Genomic DNA, 15,204 nt, shown 5'->3' on the forward strand with positions numbered 1-15,204 from the left:
TCTCTTTGCTGACTGGTTTTAGTCAGGAAGTACAGAAGCCACTAGGAGGTAATGCTCTTAGTGGTTTTGAAGAATCCTGACAAAAGTCACTTGCAAGAAGGTTGTTCTTTTTGGTAGAGCATCATTTGTGTAGTTGAGGAAGCTTTCCAGCACTGCTCTTTACAACATTCTATATAAAAAGATACAAAATTCTTGTTATTTCGACCTATTGTCAGATTTGAATACAGAAATACATACAGTGCACTTTCTACTAATTGCATAAGCATTGTTTTTTAATGCCAGAAAATTCTTAAAAATCTTTTTATATAGGTATAATAATAATGAGTATTTTTGAAGCAAAGATACAAATCTTTTTTAAACATTTGCCAAAAATCTGCAGTGTTTGTAGGAAATAAAGTATTTACTTGAATAATGTCTTCCTACTTTTGAAATGATTACTGCTTAAGGTTTGAGCTGGGTCTTTGGGTAGGTAGAGATAGAGTGCACATTGTCCTTGGTGCATTCTTGCTGGTACAGGTTTTGGAAGTCCTCCAAGAGAAGATGGTGAATCACTCAACAGTGCTGTCCTTGTGTTTCCTCCTCAGAGTGAAATACCAGAGCTGCAGGTGTGGTATACCAAGCTCGGAAAACCACCAGAGAGGTTTCTCTTCAAACAACTGGACTCTCTATGGGTAGTGTTAAATAAATTCCTACAGTTTGAGCACTGCAGCATTAGAGGGGACAGAAATTTGATTAATGAATTAGTTTTTAATTTCATAATTGATTTACGGCTGAAGCATAATAGAGATAAAGTTGCCCCCCATTTTTAAAATAGAAGGCCTCTTCAAGGAAGGATGTTTTGTTGGATGGGTTTGCTCTTGATGTGTAGTTTGTCTTGGTGAATGGTACCATCACTTGGTTGCCCAGGTCAGAAATTTGAGTCTCATTTGAGACTGTCATTCCCACCCATTCTTTGAATACCCTCAGTGATCAAGTACAGACAGTATCACCCACATAGTTCTCCTGCCCATGCCTTATTCTCCATTCCTACTGCTCCTGCTTGTTCAGTTCCTCATTATATCTCTCTTGGATTTCAGAAACTCTCTCTTGCTCTTTTAAGTCTCTCTGCCAAACATCACACTGCTCCCAGAGCTGGTTTTTGTCTGTCCTTTGCTCAAATGCCTTAATGATTTTGTCAGTTCACGTTCCTTAGTGTAACATGTGACCTCATTAATACCTCATGAGGTAAAAGAATGCTTTCTTTTTCTTTTTTATTATTATTATTATTATTTTTAAGAATGCTTTCTTTTCTAGAGGCCTGTCCTACCAAATTGATCTTTCTTCTCACACTAAACTTCTTGCAATTTTCAGAGCATGGGTATGCCAAGTTAATTACTTCTGTGACTTTGCACATGCTTTTTCTTCCTCCTGGGATGCCTTCTGTTTGTATTTTTATCATCCTTCAAGACTCAGCCCAAGTGTGGCTTTCTCTGAAGCCTTCCCACCAGTCTTAGGGTCATAGCCACCTGGGGATGTGTGTTTGCCTAGTAAGCACGTCCCCGCTGCACTGGATGCCTCGATGATTGAGTCCCCGCCTTATACATCCTTAAAGGTCCCTGCCTTTTTGTCCCAGGTGCCTAGTGTGGAGCTTAGTAAATGGTGGTTTCTTATCAGTAAATGTTTCAAAGACTGAATTGGTCCGTGCAAGCACATCACTTTACCTAATTGACACAAATCTACATTTTCTGGTAATTATTAATGTTCTGTGACTCAACTAGTCACTATCAATAAATGAACTAAGTGTGGCATCTACTTTTTGTACAACACATTGCTAGAAATAGTATCATGAAATTGATTTTCCCATAAGAAAAATGTATCATTTAGGGTTATTCCTAAGCCAGAATATGGTATTAGATATGTCATAGATCTGACCAACAATCTGTTAAAGCTAGGGTGTGATATAAACATGTTTAATTCCAAGTAGAAAAGGAGAGCTGCTCAGATTTCATGAAGTGGACCCACATTTAGTGCCAACATCAGTTATGCAAACGCTTTCACTGTCTTTAGAGGCCTGTATTTGCCGTAGGACACCTTTGATGTAGGGAATGTTTCTTCTGGGTCGCTCACTGAGCTTAGAACTTTATAAATATTGTCTCATTTAATACTCACAACAGCCCTATGTGGTGGTATTTTCTACTCATTTTAGAGATGAAGCGATTATGGCTTTAAGAGATTAAATTGCCAAAACATAAACCTAGTTTGCTAATTGAAATATGTATTGAACATGTAATGAGTAGGTAGGACTTTTTTTAATTAATAGTAAGGTTTTCTGTGTTTAATAGCTGAGTCAACAGTAAGATTTTACAGATTTTTCTACCTTAGTGAAGTCCTAAAAAATAAATAAGCAGATCTCATAGGTACATATATTGAATTTATACACAGGCTTTAAAGATCTTACAGTCTAATGGAAAAGCATAGACTGATAGAAATAGATTTGGGGATCATCTGTTCCATCTTCCTTGTATGAAGTGAAATTCTCCTAATATCCTTTCTAGAATGCAATTGTATAAAGTCTTCTAAACAACTTAAGAAAAAAGATTTCCAGGGCCTTGGTACTGAGTGTGTATATTAACAAATAATTAGGGACTTCCAACAGAAATCACTTTGGCATTTCTTAAGCTCGTTTTTTAAAAAGCTATTTTATTTGACTCGTGTGAGATGAGCCGAGGCGCCTGGCTTGACCACAGCGTCATTTCTCTCTCAGCTCCTCGACAGCGGTGGCAGCTTCACGCTGGAGCTGCAGGAGGACGAGCTGTTCACCCTCACCACGCTCACCTCCGGCCGCAAAGGCAGCTTCCCGTCGCCTCCGAAGTCCCAGCGCTTCCCCTCTGTCTATGAGGATAACTTCAACATTGGTAAGTCTTTGTACTGACACTTAACTTGGTTCCCATTTTCAGCAGTAATGGATCGATTTCTACCTATCAAACTGGTGCTAGATGGAGTCTGTGAGAAGTACATTGATTTAGTTCTAAATCTGTATGTGGTAAAAGGGACCTAATTTCTCTGTTACTTCCAAGTAACATCACACTTGAGGGCCCTGTAATTTTCAGTGCCAGAAAAAATTTAGAGGTTGTTGTTGGAACGGAAGTTGTACAGACCTTACTCAACTTACAGTAGGCTTAGGTCCTGATAAACCCACCATAAGTTGGAAATACCGTAAGTCAAAAACGTGCTTCATGTACTTGAATATACTTAGCCTACCAAACCTGTTAACGCAGTCGGCCTACCGTCAGTGTGCTCCGAGCACTTACGTGACCCAGCAGCTGGGGAGAATCGTCTACCACAAGGCCCAAAGAGGTGTGGCGTGTCTCCTGTCGCCTCTGATACTGTGAAGAAAGTGAGCCCAGGACGGTTGTCAGGGGCCAGAATGCTTCTCGGTGACTCTGTTGTTTACCCTTCGTGACTGTGTGGCTGACGGGGCTGTGGCTTTTTGCTGCTGACTGCCACTGCCCGCATCACGAGAGGGTGTGCTCATCAAAATTCAGAATTTGAGGCACAGTTTCTACTGAATGCATACCGCTTTCATACCATTGAAAACTTGGAAGTCGGGGCAGTTAAGTAACTTGCCTGGGGAACTGACTGAGCTAGACTTTGAACCCAGGTCTGCATGTTCCTGAACTCAGGATCTTTCCTCTTAAGCATTTGCATGGATTGACTATGTAAAGTCTGTATGTCAGACTGATCATATTGATATTTAATAAAGATTACATAAAGTCAGTAGCTCTTTAATTACCTAAACCCTACCCTTTGACTATTTATAAGTATCATTTCCCTGGTAGCTCAGTGTTAAAGAATCTGCCTGCCAATGCAGGAGATATGGGTTCAATCCCTGGGTCGGTAACATCCCCTAGAGAAAGAAATGACAACCCATTCCAGTATTCTTGCCTGGGAAATCCCATGGGCAGTTTGGCATGCTGCAGTTCATGGGGTCGCAAAGAGTTGGACATGACTTAGCAACTGAACAACAATAAAAAATATCATTTGCCAATTTAAAACTTTTCAAAAGTATATTAGAATGTACCAGAAAACATTAGAGAGGAGAGATGCTGTAAGGATTTGATAACTCAACACACAATTTATTGTGTTCTGAACAGATTACCCGTTTTTTAGTGAAGCTCCAAATTTTGCTGACCAGACCGGGGTGTTTGAATACTACGTGAATATGGAAGACCCCGGAGACCATCGCTTCACATTGCGCCAGGTTCTCAATCAGAGGCCCATCACGTGGGCTGCCGACGCCTTCAACACCATCAGCGTTATCGGGGATTACACGTGGTACGTAAAACTGACCTAGTCTTTACTGTAGATCTGGCGAAATAACCTTGTAATGTCATCAAGTACTTTCTGAAGCCAGGACTCTGCAGCAGCCCTCCTTGTCTGGGAACCTAACAGGTATGTGATGACTGTTGAATATCACAGTGGGCACAAACCAGCCAGTTGTTTTGTTGTTGTTTGGCGTCCTTCCCTCAGATTTCCCCAATTTATTAGTAATCGTTGCAGGATAAGATTTGGTTTTAATGTGAAATCTGAGGGCATTGGACCCAATTATAATTTAAACTTTATGTATAAGCAGACTTTGTGATATGCATGTTTTTAAGTTTTTGTTTTTGCTGGAGAGTTGATATGTTGATCTGGTGTTGCCACCTGCTGGATTCATACTTGAATTACACGGTTTTAGCCTTTGTGCAAAATCTGTTTACAAGGTGACAGTAGATGGCAATAGTAAAAAGCAAATCAGCTTTCAGTTGGCTAGTGAGTTTAACTAGTCTACTTACACAGTGAAACATAAATACGAGCATTCGGCCTCAGGGACGGTGATTATTAATGCAGAGCCACACAATAGCTGTGTCTGTAGCTCGGAAACCGGCAGGGAAGGGGAGGTAATGTGGAAGAGAGCCTTGAATTGTTTATTTGAGGAATGCTGCAGAAAGTCTTTATCCCTTCTGCAGAGCCTTAATCTGTGTTATAAAATGAAGTTCTAGTCGAAAGCTCTGATATAAGTCTTGAGAAACTTTCAGTTATCCAAAGCTCCTGGAACCGTTATAGCACCGTGAAGAATTATTAGGATAAAGAATTCTTACCTCACTTAGGATAACTTTGATGGATTATCTTTTTATACAACAGAAATACTGTTTATACCAGCATCTCTGTTCAGTTCAGTCGCTCAGTCGTGTCCGACTCTTTGAGACCCCATGGACTACAGCATGCCAGGCTTTCCTCTCTATCACCAACTCCCAGAGCTTGCTCAAACTCATGTCCATCAAGTCAGTGATGCCATTCAACCATCTCATCTTCTGTCATCCCCTTCTCCTCCTATCTTCAATCTTTCCCAGCATCAGGGTCTTTTCCAATGAGTCAGTTCTTCACATCAGGTGGCCAAAGTATTGCAGTTTCAGCTTCAACATCAGTCCTTCCAATGAATATTCAGGACTGATTTCCTTTAGGATGGACTGGTTGGATCTCCTTGCAGTCCAAGGGACTCAAGCATCTTCTGCAACACCACAGTTCAAAAGCATTAATTCTTTGACACTCAGCTTTCTTTATAGTCCAACTTTCACATCCACACATGACTACTGGAAAAACCACAGCTTTGACTAGATAGACCTTTGTTGGCAAAGTAATATCTCTGCTTTTTAATATGCCATCAAGGTTGGTCATAGCTTTTCTTCCAAGGAGTGAGTGTCTTTTAATTTCATGGCTGCAGTCACCATCTTCAGGGATTTTGTAGCCCAAGAAAATAAAGTCTCTCCGTGTTTCCACTATTTCCCATCTATTTGCCATGAAGTGACGGGACCGGATGCCATGATCTTAGTTTTCTGAATGTTGAGTTTTAAGCTAACTTTTTCACTCTCCTCTTTCACTTTCATCAAGAGGCTTTTTTTTAGTTCCTTTTCACTTTCTTCCATAAATGTGTAATCTGCATATCTGAGGTTATTGATATTTCTCCTGACAATCTTGATTCCAGCTTGTGCTTCATCCAGCCTGGCATTTTACATGATGTACTCTGCATATAAGTTAAATAAACAGGGTGACAATATACAGCCTTGACGGACTCCTTTCCCGATTTGGAGCCAGTCTGTTGTTCCATGTCCAGTTCTAACTGTTGCTTCCTGGCCTGTATACAGATTTCTCAAGAGGCAGGTAAGGTGGTCTGGTATTCTCATCTGTTGAAGAATTTTCCACAGTTTGTTGTGATCCACACAGTCAAAGGCTTTGGCATAGTCAATAAAGCAGAAGTAGATGGTTTTCTGGAGCTCTCTTGCTTTCTTGATGATCCAACAGATGTTGGCAATTTGATCTCTGTACTAGACACTTTATCTGAATATTCTGGTCATGTCAGTGGGCTTTGTGATCTCCTTTTTTTTTTTTTTTTTTACTAATGGTCTTATTGTAAGACAGGTGACTGGGTTTATTTGTCTAAGGGATGGGCCTTGTTATATTTTGACCAGTAGTCTGGAAGGCAGCTGCCATAGGTAACCTTTAACTTTGTGGGCCAACCCTTATCCCCCATGCCTATAAATATTCTACATGAAGTTCTCTCTGAACCCCAAATCTTTTGTTTCTGGCTGAGACTCTAGAAAAGCTGAGAGAATTTCATTGATGTAGAGAGATGGTATAGAACACCATCCAAGGATTAACCAAAACTCTTCATAACTTTGGGTTTTGCAGTATTTACGTAGCAGTACTGAATCTTACTCTTGCAGTGGGGAAGGAGGTAGGGAAGGGAGGATGAAGTGAAGTGGGGAGAGACGGAAAGAGTGACATATTCTGAAGGAAAAAGAACCAGGAAATCGCAATCACGCACGTCGAGAGAGGACTGCTTCCGTCCTTCTTACGCTCCGCCATCCTCCTGTTGTTTCACTGCTCAGGAGTACGTGCTGACCCTCGCCTGCGGCCAAACCCGAGCCACACTTCTGGGCCTGATTCCAAAATCTTTTAAAATTTGCTCTCCTCCTGTTTACTTTGTGTTGCTTCTCATTATCCTGTTCTGGGTGCAGGGGAGCCAGATCTGTTGAGAGATGTACAGGCATCCCACGTTCATTTCTGCCCTCTGGCCGTGATGCCCGTTTATTGCAGGGAGCGGAGGGAGTGAAGGCTGGGTAACACTGAACACTGGTCTGTGCTTCCCATGGCTGCTTTATGCTGAAGGCAGCACCCTGCCTGCCTTACAGACTGGGAACTGAGGCATGGGGTAAGATTGTTCAAGATCCCATACTTTTAAATTCCAGAACCAGGGCAAGAGGCCAGGTCTGTCCTCTGCTGGTGCCCCTGCTCCTTGGACTTCCGCTCACAGCCTTGTTTTAATCACTGTCTTCTCCCTGAGGGCAGGAAACAGGTTAGCAGAGTGTATCCACAGTGCTAGTGCAGTCAGTCAGCTCTATGCGTGCAGGGCGCCATCAGTTCTTAGAACTGGGTTTAGGACAGAACTTCCCTCACATTTAGGTTTAGTTACGTGTCAGCGCAGTAATTTGACTATAGAGGGTGGACTTTCCCAAAGCTACTTCAGGCTTTCATCTCATTAGCAAGCTTTGGCTGGGATCTGAGGACAATCACAAAACTATCTTTTTTCTGAACAGACCTGAACTCTGAATCCTTTTGATCAAATTTACTTAGTATGTTGGCTGGTTTTTATTCTCTCAGCACTTCTGAGGGGTTATGACTATGGAAGACGAAGCCAAACTTTTATTCTGTTTTATTCATTGTCTGTAAAATTGCCTGTAAGTTCTGATGCAAGAATCGTTTATTATGGAATGTGATGTAAAAAAGGAAAACATTTGATCTTCTGTCACTCTCACACTAAATAGAATGAGTTTATGGTGCTGACAGCTTCTGATGAACCAACAGAGAGGCAGGGGATTTAAGGAGCAAGTCCGATCCCAGGGGGTTTCATGCTGGTGGTAAAGAGAAGAGCACTCTCTGCAGTGGGAGGACATACAGGACAGACTGGGCTTTAGCTACTTAGCATTTGATCTTCCTGTAAAGTAGCCCAGCTTTGATTAAACGATTAAATGAGGATTTTTCTGATGGTTGTGTACCTGTTGTAGGTGCTTCTTTTTATATTTTCCTTTACAAAGTAACATTTCACTGCAAAATTCACTGATGAAAAATGTGAAAACCATATAATTCTAGATCTATTCTCCCCATTTCGATAAATGTATTTCTTGGCATTCTTAGTTTTAGATAAATTGCTTGCTTTATTGCTTGGTTGTGTGCAAGCTAATTCTTTCCCATTTGCACTTCAGATTTGAATAGGAGGGGAATTGTTTTCAAAGGTCATGTTGGATTGGGGTGATTGTGGGCTTCCCTGGTGACGCAGAGGTAAAGAATCTGCCTGCCAGTGCAAGAGATGTGGGTTTGATCGCTGGGTCAGGAAGATCCCATGGAGAAGGCAATGGCAACCCACTCCAGTAGTCTTGCCTGGAGAATTCCATGGACAGGGAAGCGTGGTGGGCTGCAGTTCTTGGGGTCACAAAGAGTTGGACACGACTTAGCAACTAGACAACAACAAATCACTGCAAAGGAAATCTGGTCGCATTTGTGAAAGGAAGCCCGGAGGAGAGCTCCTGCTTGGCTGAATCCTTCTCTTCCTTTGATACACTCTGTCAGTCAGCACTGCCAAAACCGGGACTTCACTGCCTGTTCATAGAGACACCCTCTCAGAGTGAGGCTCCTGGGCCTGCAGCGTCAGCGTCACCTGGCAGTCTGTCAGACGGCGCAGGGTCAAGGGCCCACCCTAGACCTGCTGAGTCAGACCCTGTGGGTGGGGCCGGCAGGCAGAATCGACACCCCCTCCAGGGTGATTTCCGTGGGGCTCAAGTCTGAAAATGCCTGCTGTAGAGTCAAGGTAGAGTTGACTCTGACTTGACAGAGAAAATAATTTTAGATCTTTCTTCTGTCATTTCTAAGTCTTGTTAGGGTTAAATGTAAAAATCAGCCTCAAAGTAACTTTACCCAGAGGCTCCTAATATGTAGTCTTCACTGCTTCTCTTTGCTGATGTAAATGTAATAAACCTTTTTGCTCAGACTTACATGGAAGCTTATCTTTTATGTATTCCTAGAAAAAAATGGATTCTTATTATTATATTCTTAGAACAAGAAGTTATTTTATTATAGAAATACAGGAAATGCATTCTTAGGAAACTTGAAAACAGTAAGTATTATTTTCCAATAGTAAGTCATTTAAGAGAGGCAATGAAATGACTTGACTTTAGTCATGTAAAATTTAAAACCATTATTGGGGAAGGTTCTTGAAGCCCATATCTGCTGTTAATGTGGACTTAGCGAAACACATACCCGCCTCAATTAGAAGTTTGGAAGCATGTGACTGTGAGGTGAGCATTGGTGCTGCATTTGCAATGACATAATTAAAAGTGCTAACACTCTGATTCTGCAGGTCCAATCTGACTATAAAGTGCGATGTGTACATAGAGACCCCTGAGAAGGGAGGCGTGTTCATTGCTGGAAGAGTCAATAAAGGTGGTATTTTGATTAGAAGTGCCAGGGGGATTTTCTTCTGGATTTTTGCAAATGGAACCTACAGAGTCACAGGCGATCTAGGTAAGTGGTTTCTTCTGTAGCACATGATTTACTATGTGATACGTTGCTGTGAGTGTCTGCTTGTTACCTGTGGGAGTAATGAAATACCTCACCATGTTTGAGCATCTAATTGGGAAGAGATTCAACGTGTGTAAGCAAACACCAAACAATTCCAAATTATAGTGTTAATTAATTAGTACAGAGGCAGCCTAGAGAAAGATGAAATTGTGCACAGTCTCTCGGGTACTGTAGACTTGAGCTAGGCTGGTAGAGTAGGGCGTGGGGGTAAGGAGAGAATACTCAGGAAATTAAAAAAAAGCAGAACTATGAGAATATTGCTGCTGTGCTTATGGAAATATAAAGGGAAGAATTAACTTGCTTAAAATGGACATACCCTATTTCCTAATTTAGTCAATAACTTGAAAACAGCTTGACTCTATTATTCATCTTAACAGTCTCTGTCTTATGTATAATATTATTTTATCTAGAATAGGTACTTAGAATCTGTTCAAGTTGAATCCCACCCACTTCACTTGGGTTTGGGTACACACCACTTTGTTGAAACTAGATCTTATTGGTGACTCTTTCTGATTCAAAGTCTCTTGACTTTCATCCTGCATTAATAAAAAGTCTTCTCTCCTATTGTTTTCCCCCTTTGCTTCTTCCTTAGGTTAAAGGGCTCTGATGATAAAATAGAAGTTAAAGAGTGAGTGGGTAATAAGGATATTAGAATAGAAATTGCATAATCATAGCATGACTGGTCTGGAAGGTACCTCGAATTTTCCAATCCAAAAGAGAGTGCCAGAGAGGTTAATTGATTTCCTGAAGGTCTCAAAATGAAGTAGTGGAAGAAGTGGAACTAGAGATTTAAGTCTGTCTTCAGTCCCCACTGCCCCGTGTCTTAAACTGCCCATTGAACATCTCATCCTGGGTTTCTGTCAGGCATTCAAATATAATACATTCAAAAACTGACATTATTTTCTCTCTAATTCTCTAATGTCAGTTACACTAGCTGGGAGTCTTATGGTAGTTTTTTGACTGTTCCTGCTTATCTTCCTTATCCGGTCCGATCAGGTATACATACAGACCTGAATATACATGCTAAGGCATCGTGTACCCTGCTTGATTTGTAAGTTTATTTTGCTCATTCTCTTGTGAGCTCATGTATTGTATATGGCTCAGGGTAGGATCTCTGCATGTTGAATGCATTCCTCAATGAAGGATGTTTTCTGTTTTAAATCAGTTGTAGATCTTGGAAATGTCGATCTTTATTATGACCGACTTTACTACATATGGATGCTCCTAAGAACCCCCAATGAGTTATGTGATTCAGTGATTTAGATTTTAAAAATATGTCAACTAGGATAATCTTTTTGTGTTACAGCCGGATGGATCATATATAGTTTAGGACATGCTGATGTTACAGCAAAAAAATGGTATACACTCACTTTAACTCTGAATGTAAGTATTGCCGATTCCAGTTCCTGGAGGTAAAATGTTCTTTTCTTGTGTCTTTTTTTTTGTTGTTGTTAACATTTTATGTTATCAGATGAGACTGGGAAAGTGTGATAAACAGTGGAAAACAGGCAGAGAACCTGCCATGATACCAGCAAACCACCAGTCCTTGGGATGCTAGCGTGTGTCTGGGTTATTTCACCTTTGTGAACCTCTGTGTCCTTATCTTTAAAATGGAAGTAAGCTCTGTGGGTTGTTTGAGAGTTAGATGATTATTATTTTTTTTCATTTGACACATTTTTATCAAGCGTCTACTATATGTACTGTTCTAAATACTAGGGATTCAGTAGTGAACTAGACAGGCAAGATTCCTGCTCTCTCAGAGCCTCTGTTCTTCTGGGACAGGAGTTATTAAGCTTTTTTTTTTTTCTGTAAAGGGCCAAAGAGGAACTATTTTAGGCCTTGAGCGCCCATGGTGTATTTTGCAGTTCTTCAGCTCTGCTTTTGTAGCGAGAGTGGAGCCTTTGACAGTAGGTGGAGGAAGGGGGGTGGCTGTGTTCCACTGAATTTATAAAAATAGGTGGCTGGGCTGTGGGCCAGGGCCGGCTGGCTCCTGCTATAAATAAGCAAATAAAATGTGAAGGTAAAAATGGGATCATGAGATAAAGTGGCTTCCCTGCCAGATTCTCCAGATAGTGGTCAGGGAAGGCCTTTTGGAGGTGGTGACCGAGCTGAGGTCTGAGCGGAGGGTGCGCTCTGACTGGCCGCGTGGGAGTGGCGGTCAGAGGCTTGGGCAGCCGATGCCGGGGGCGGGGCGGGGAGACGAGCGTCTGTGCTTAACGTGGTTTGTGTGCTGGAGCCCCGGGCTCAGTGTCATAGTCACCAGTCCCTCAGTGGCGAACAAGCACTTTCAGAGCTGGAGCGGGATCGCTGTGAGGTGTGCAGTAATGGGAGCGTATGTGGCTCTGCATGTGGAGTTGGGCAACTCGAATTCAGGTCTGAGCATCGCTGGTAAATCTGTGATTCTGATTGCTCGTCGCCATGTCTGCAGCCATAAAACACAAGAACTAAATGAAGGCCCATTCCATTGTAAGTGTAGGACTCGAGAGCAGATTTTATTCTGACTCCACCTAGTGCTTCGGATCTTCTGCTTTTCACCCTTTTGAAATTAGCTAGTTTTAAATGTGGCTGGAAGGAGTGTGTTGTGAATGTTTGCTCACAAGCAAGTTGTAATGGTAGAGCTGTGTGCCAGGCGCTCAGCTAAGTAGGAAGGGCAGCGTCTGAGCAAGGCGTTAGGTTTATCCTTCTCTGTCAAGTGACCCGTGCGTTGTTCCTGCGGATATTTCTCTCTTCCATCCACTCCCCCTGCCCCTCCCAGTCACCAGTTTAAATGCTGGTTACTGTTTTTCTAACATAAGGGTGAGCTTTTGATATGACCTCGAAGTGATATTCTGTACATGAGGATAAAACAATAAAATGAAGGTTAATTACACTTCTCCTGGCTGGGCTGATGCTCTTTAATGAAGACCTTAAATAAACATCTTGGCCCCTGTAGTCCTGTCTGAAGAGCTGGTAGCTGTAAGCTGCGAAGGACATAATTGCAACTACGTGTAAATAAGAAATGTGTTTTATTTTAGTGAGCTTTTGTCTACAATTTTATCATAATGTTATGAAAAGTGTTACATTCCTGCAGATTTTACAGCATTTTGGGAGTACAGGAAATATTGAGGTATTCTTGTGCCTTGAGAACTGTTTATATAAATAGATGAGAATTTCCTTTGAGAAAATTTCCCCTGCATTTCAAACTTCTGCTCAAAGTTGTGGGATCATTTTGCCTTGATGAGTCTTGCGTGAGAAGAATGTTTGCTGCACTGAGTGGGTGGGCCTTCCACTGAGCAGCAGGCTTTAGAGGACCGTTTTCCCGTGTCTCTCTCCACTCCAGGGTCGGTCCTCCTCCGGCAAGCTGAATGGCAAGACCCTCTGGAAGAACATCTCTGTGAACTTCCCAGGAAACGGCTGGGCCGCGATTGGGACTCACTCCTTTGAATTCGCGCAGTTTGACAACTTCCGTGTGGAAGCCTCGCACTAATCCACAGAGGGCCGCTGGACACTCTGCACTGTCCTTCTTTTTGGTTTTGGTTCAGAGCCAATTCTCGTTTTGATGATCAATATAGGAGCCTTTCAGGCGAAAAATAATGAAGAGGAAATGGGGAGAAAAATATATTTTTGCTGAGCCTCTTGAAGATTATTTTAGAACTAATTCCAAGGGGAAACAGATGAAGCTTTAACATGACTGGATGTGTCCCATACAGAGGACACGAAGTACACAGGTCCCATCCTTGGGAGTGGCTAGGGTGTTAGACCCCGAGGCCTTGTGTTAATGCCGAGGGAGCTTTCGTCATCTTACTTGCCCGTGCAGATGGCCAGGACGTGCTCGTCCGGGCGGTGTGTGTTCACGCTCAGCGTGTGTCCTCATCGCGGGCCGCGCTGCCCTCATAGGAAGCTGCAGACCCTGGAAGCACTGCTGTGTGGAAATCACTCCAACATGTTAGGCGTGCACTCTGAAAAGTATTTTTTTCTTTTCCTTTTTAAAGTGATATATTTTTGAATTATGATGAGTGAGATGATTTGAAAAATAACTCATTAATAACTACCTCTAAAGATATTTATACAGTAATAAATATTAGCAGATTAATTGGATTACCTGCATTTTTTTTTTTTTTTTTCTTTTGGGTCCAGCTTTTAGTCTTGTGACCCTTACAACTCTGTGAACGTTTTCCCCGGTGGCTGGAAGGAGGAAGAAAGCTCCCTGGCATGTAGCCAGTGCTGTTAGTGGGTCCAGAGGTAAAATTGTAGCACATTTTTTGTTTCATTTCTTGTTGTGCCTTTCTGGTCTGACTTCTGTTCTGGCATTGGTGACAAACTAAAATAACTAATGAATACTTCCATCTCCTTGTGCCTGGAAGATGATCACCTAACCTTTTGCTGGTTTATAGAACTGGATCACCCTCTAATATTTTGTTGTGGTTAGAAGTATTTATTTAATTGAAGTACAAATATGTTCAAGCGTAGGTGAGAATGTTTCTCATGCTTTATAATTTATATCTAATCATTAGTGTACCCCCTTGAAGCAAATCAGTTATTCATGTGGATAAAATAAATTTTTTTTTTTTAATAATGAAGGTTTAAAAGTTCATTGAACTAATTCTACAGTTTTGGAATTTATAATGATTTAATGTATGCTAAATTGACATGAAGTTTTGTATTACCATTAGAGACAAGAAACTAAGTTTTAGAATAAATCAGGTTACAGAGGAAAATTTTTAAATTAAAACCAGTTTAAGTGATGTCCAGTTTAGGTCACTACATATTTTTTAAAATTAACTTTATTGAGGTATAATTTACATATAGTAAAATGTTTACATTTTAAGTGTTCAGTTCCATGAGTCTTGGTAAATGGACAAACCAAGATATCAAACGGTTTTGTCACTCCAGAGAGTTCTCTCTTACACCTGTGCAGTCGTTTACCCTCACCCCACCCTGATCCCAGGCAATCACTGATCTGATTTCTGTCACTGTTGATAAATTTTCCTTGTTCCAAAACATTATAAAAACGGTATCATACACTTTGTACTCTTTTACGAATAATTTCTTTTACTTATCCTGAAGTTTTTGACATTTGTTTATGCGCTATGTATATCAATGATTTACTGTTGAAGGGGTATACCACAATTTGTTCCCCCAGCTTTCAGAATTACAAATAAAGTTGTTATGAACATTCGAGTACAGTCTTTTGTGTGGGCATGTTTTCATTTTTCAGGGGTGCATGCCAAGAAGTGAAATTGCTAGATCTTACTGGGAAGTGTGTGCTCAACTTTATAAGAAACTATCAAGCATTTCCAAGTTAATTGTATGATTTTGTACTCCCATTAGAAATGTTTGAGAATTTCAGTTGCTCTATATTCTTGTCAGTGCTTCCTGTTATTATTACTTTTAATTTTAACCCTTTCTTGTGACTCTGTAGTAGGTTCATTAGCTGCTAGGCATCTTTTCAAGGGCTTATTTCCCATTCATATATTTTCATGAAGTGTTTGTTCAAATCTTTTGCTCGTTTAAAAAATATGGTTCCTTGTCTTATTATTGAGTTGTAAGAGGTCTCTATACATTTCAGGT

The 15,204-nt window shown here is 41.1% G+C and overlaps 1 protein-coding gene across 2 annotated transcripts in view; it reads left to right on the plus strand.

The window, feature by feature from the left end:
- GALC (galactosylceramidase) overlaps nucleotides 1-14,819 on the plus strand; it is a 51,324-nt gene extending 36,505 nt beyond the window's left edge. For both annotated transcript variants that reach the window (XM_061156492.1, XM_061156493.1), the window contains exons 12-17: nucleotides 585-671; nucleotides 2,744-2,894; nucleotides 4,134-4,314; nucleotides 9,434-9,597; nucleotides 10,961-11,037; nucleotides 12,974-14,819. In XM_061156492.1, coding sequence (XP_061012475.1) covers nucleotides 585-671; nucleotides 2,744-2,894; nucleotides 4,134-4,314; nucleotides 9,434-9,597; nucleotides 10,961-11,037; nucleotides 12,974-13,120 — 807 coding nt within the window. In that variant the 3' untranslated portion in view covers nucleotides 13,121-14,819. The remainder of the gene's footprint in view (nucleotides 1-584; nucleotides 672-2,743; nucleotides 2,895-4,133; nucleotides 4,315-9,433; nucleotides 9,598-10,960; nucleotides 11,038-12,973) is intronic.
- Nucleotides 14,820-15,204: the final 385 nt, after the last annotated feature.

The sequence above is a fragment of the Dama dama genome, chromosome 12 (assembly GCF_033118175.1).
Source record: "Dama dama isolate Ldn47 chromosome 12, ASM3311817v1, whole genome shotgun sequence".
In the NCBI taxonomy this organism is placed as follows: Eukaryota; Metazoa; Chordata; class Mammalia; order Artiodactyla; family Cervidae; genus Dama; species Dama dama.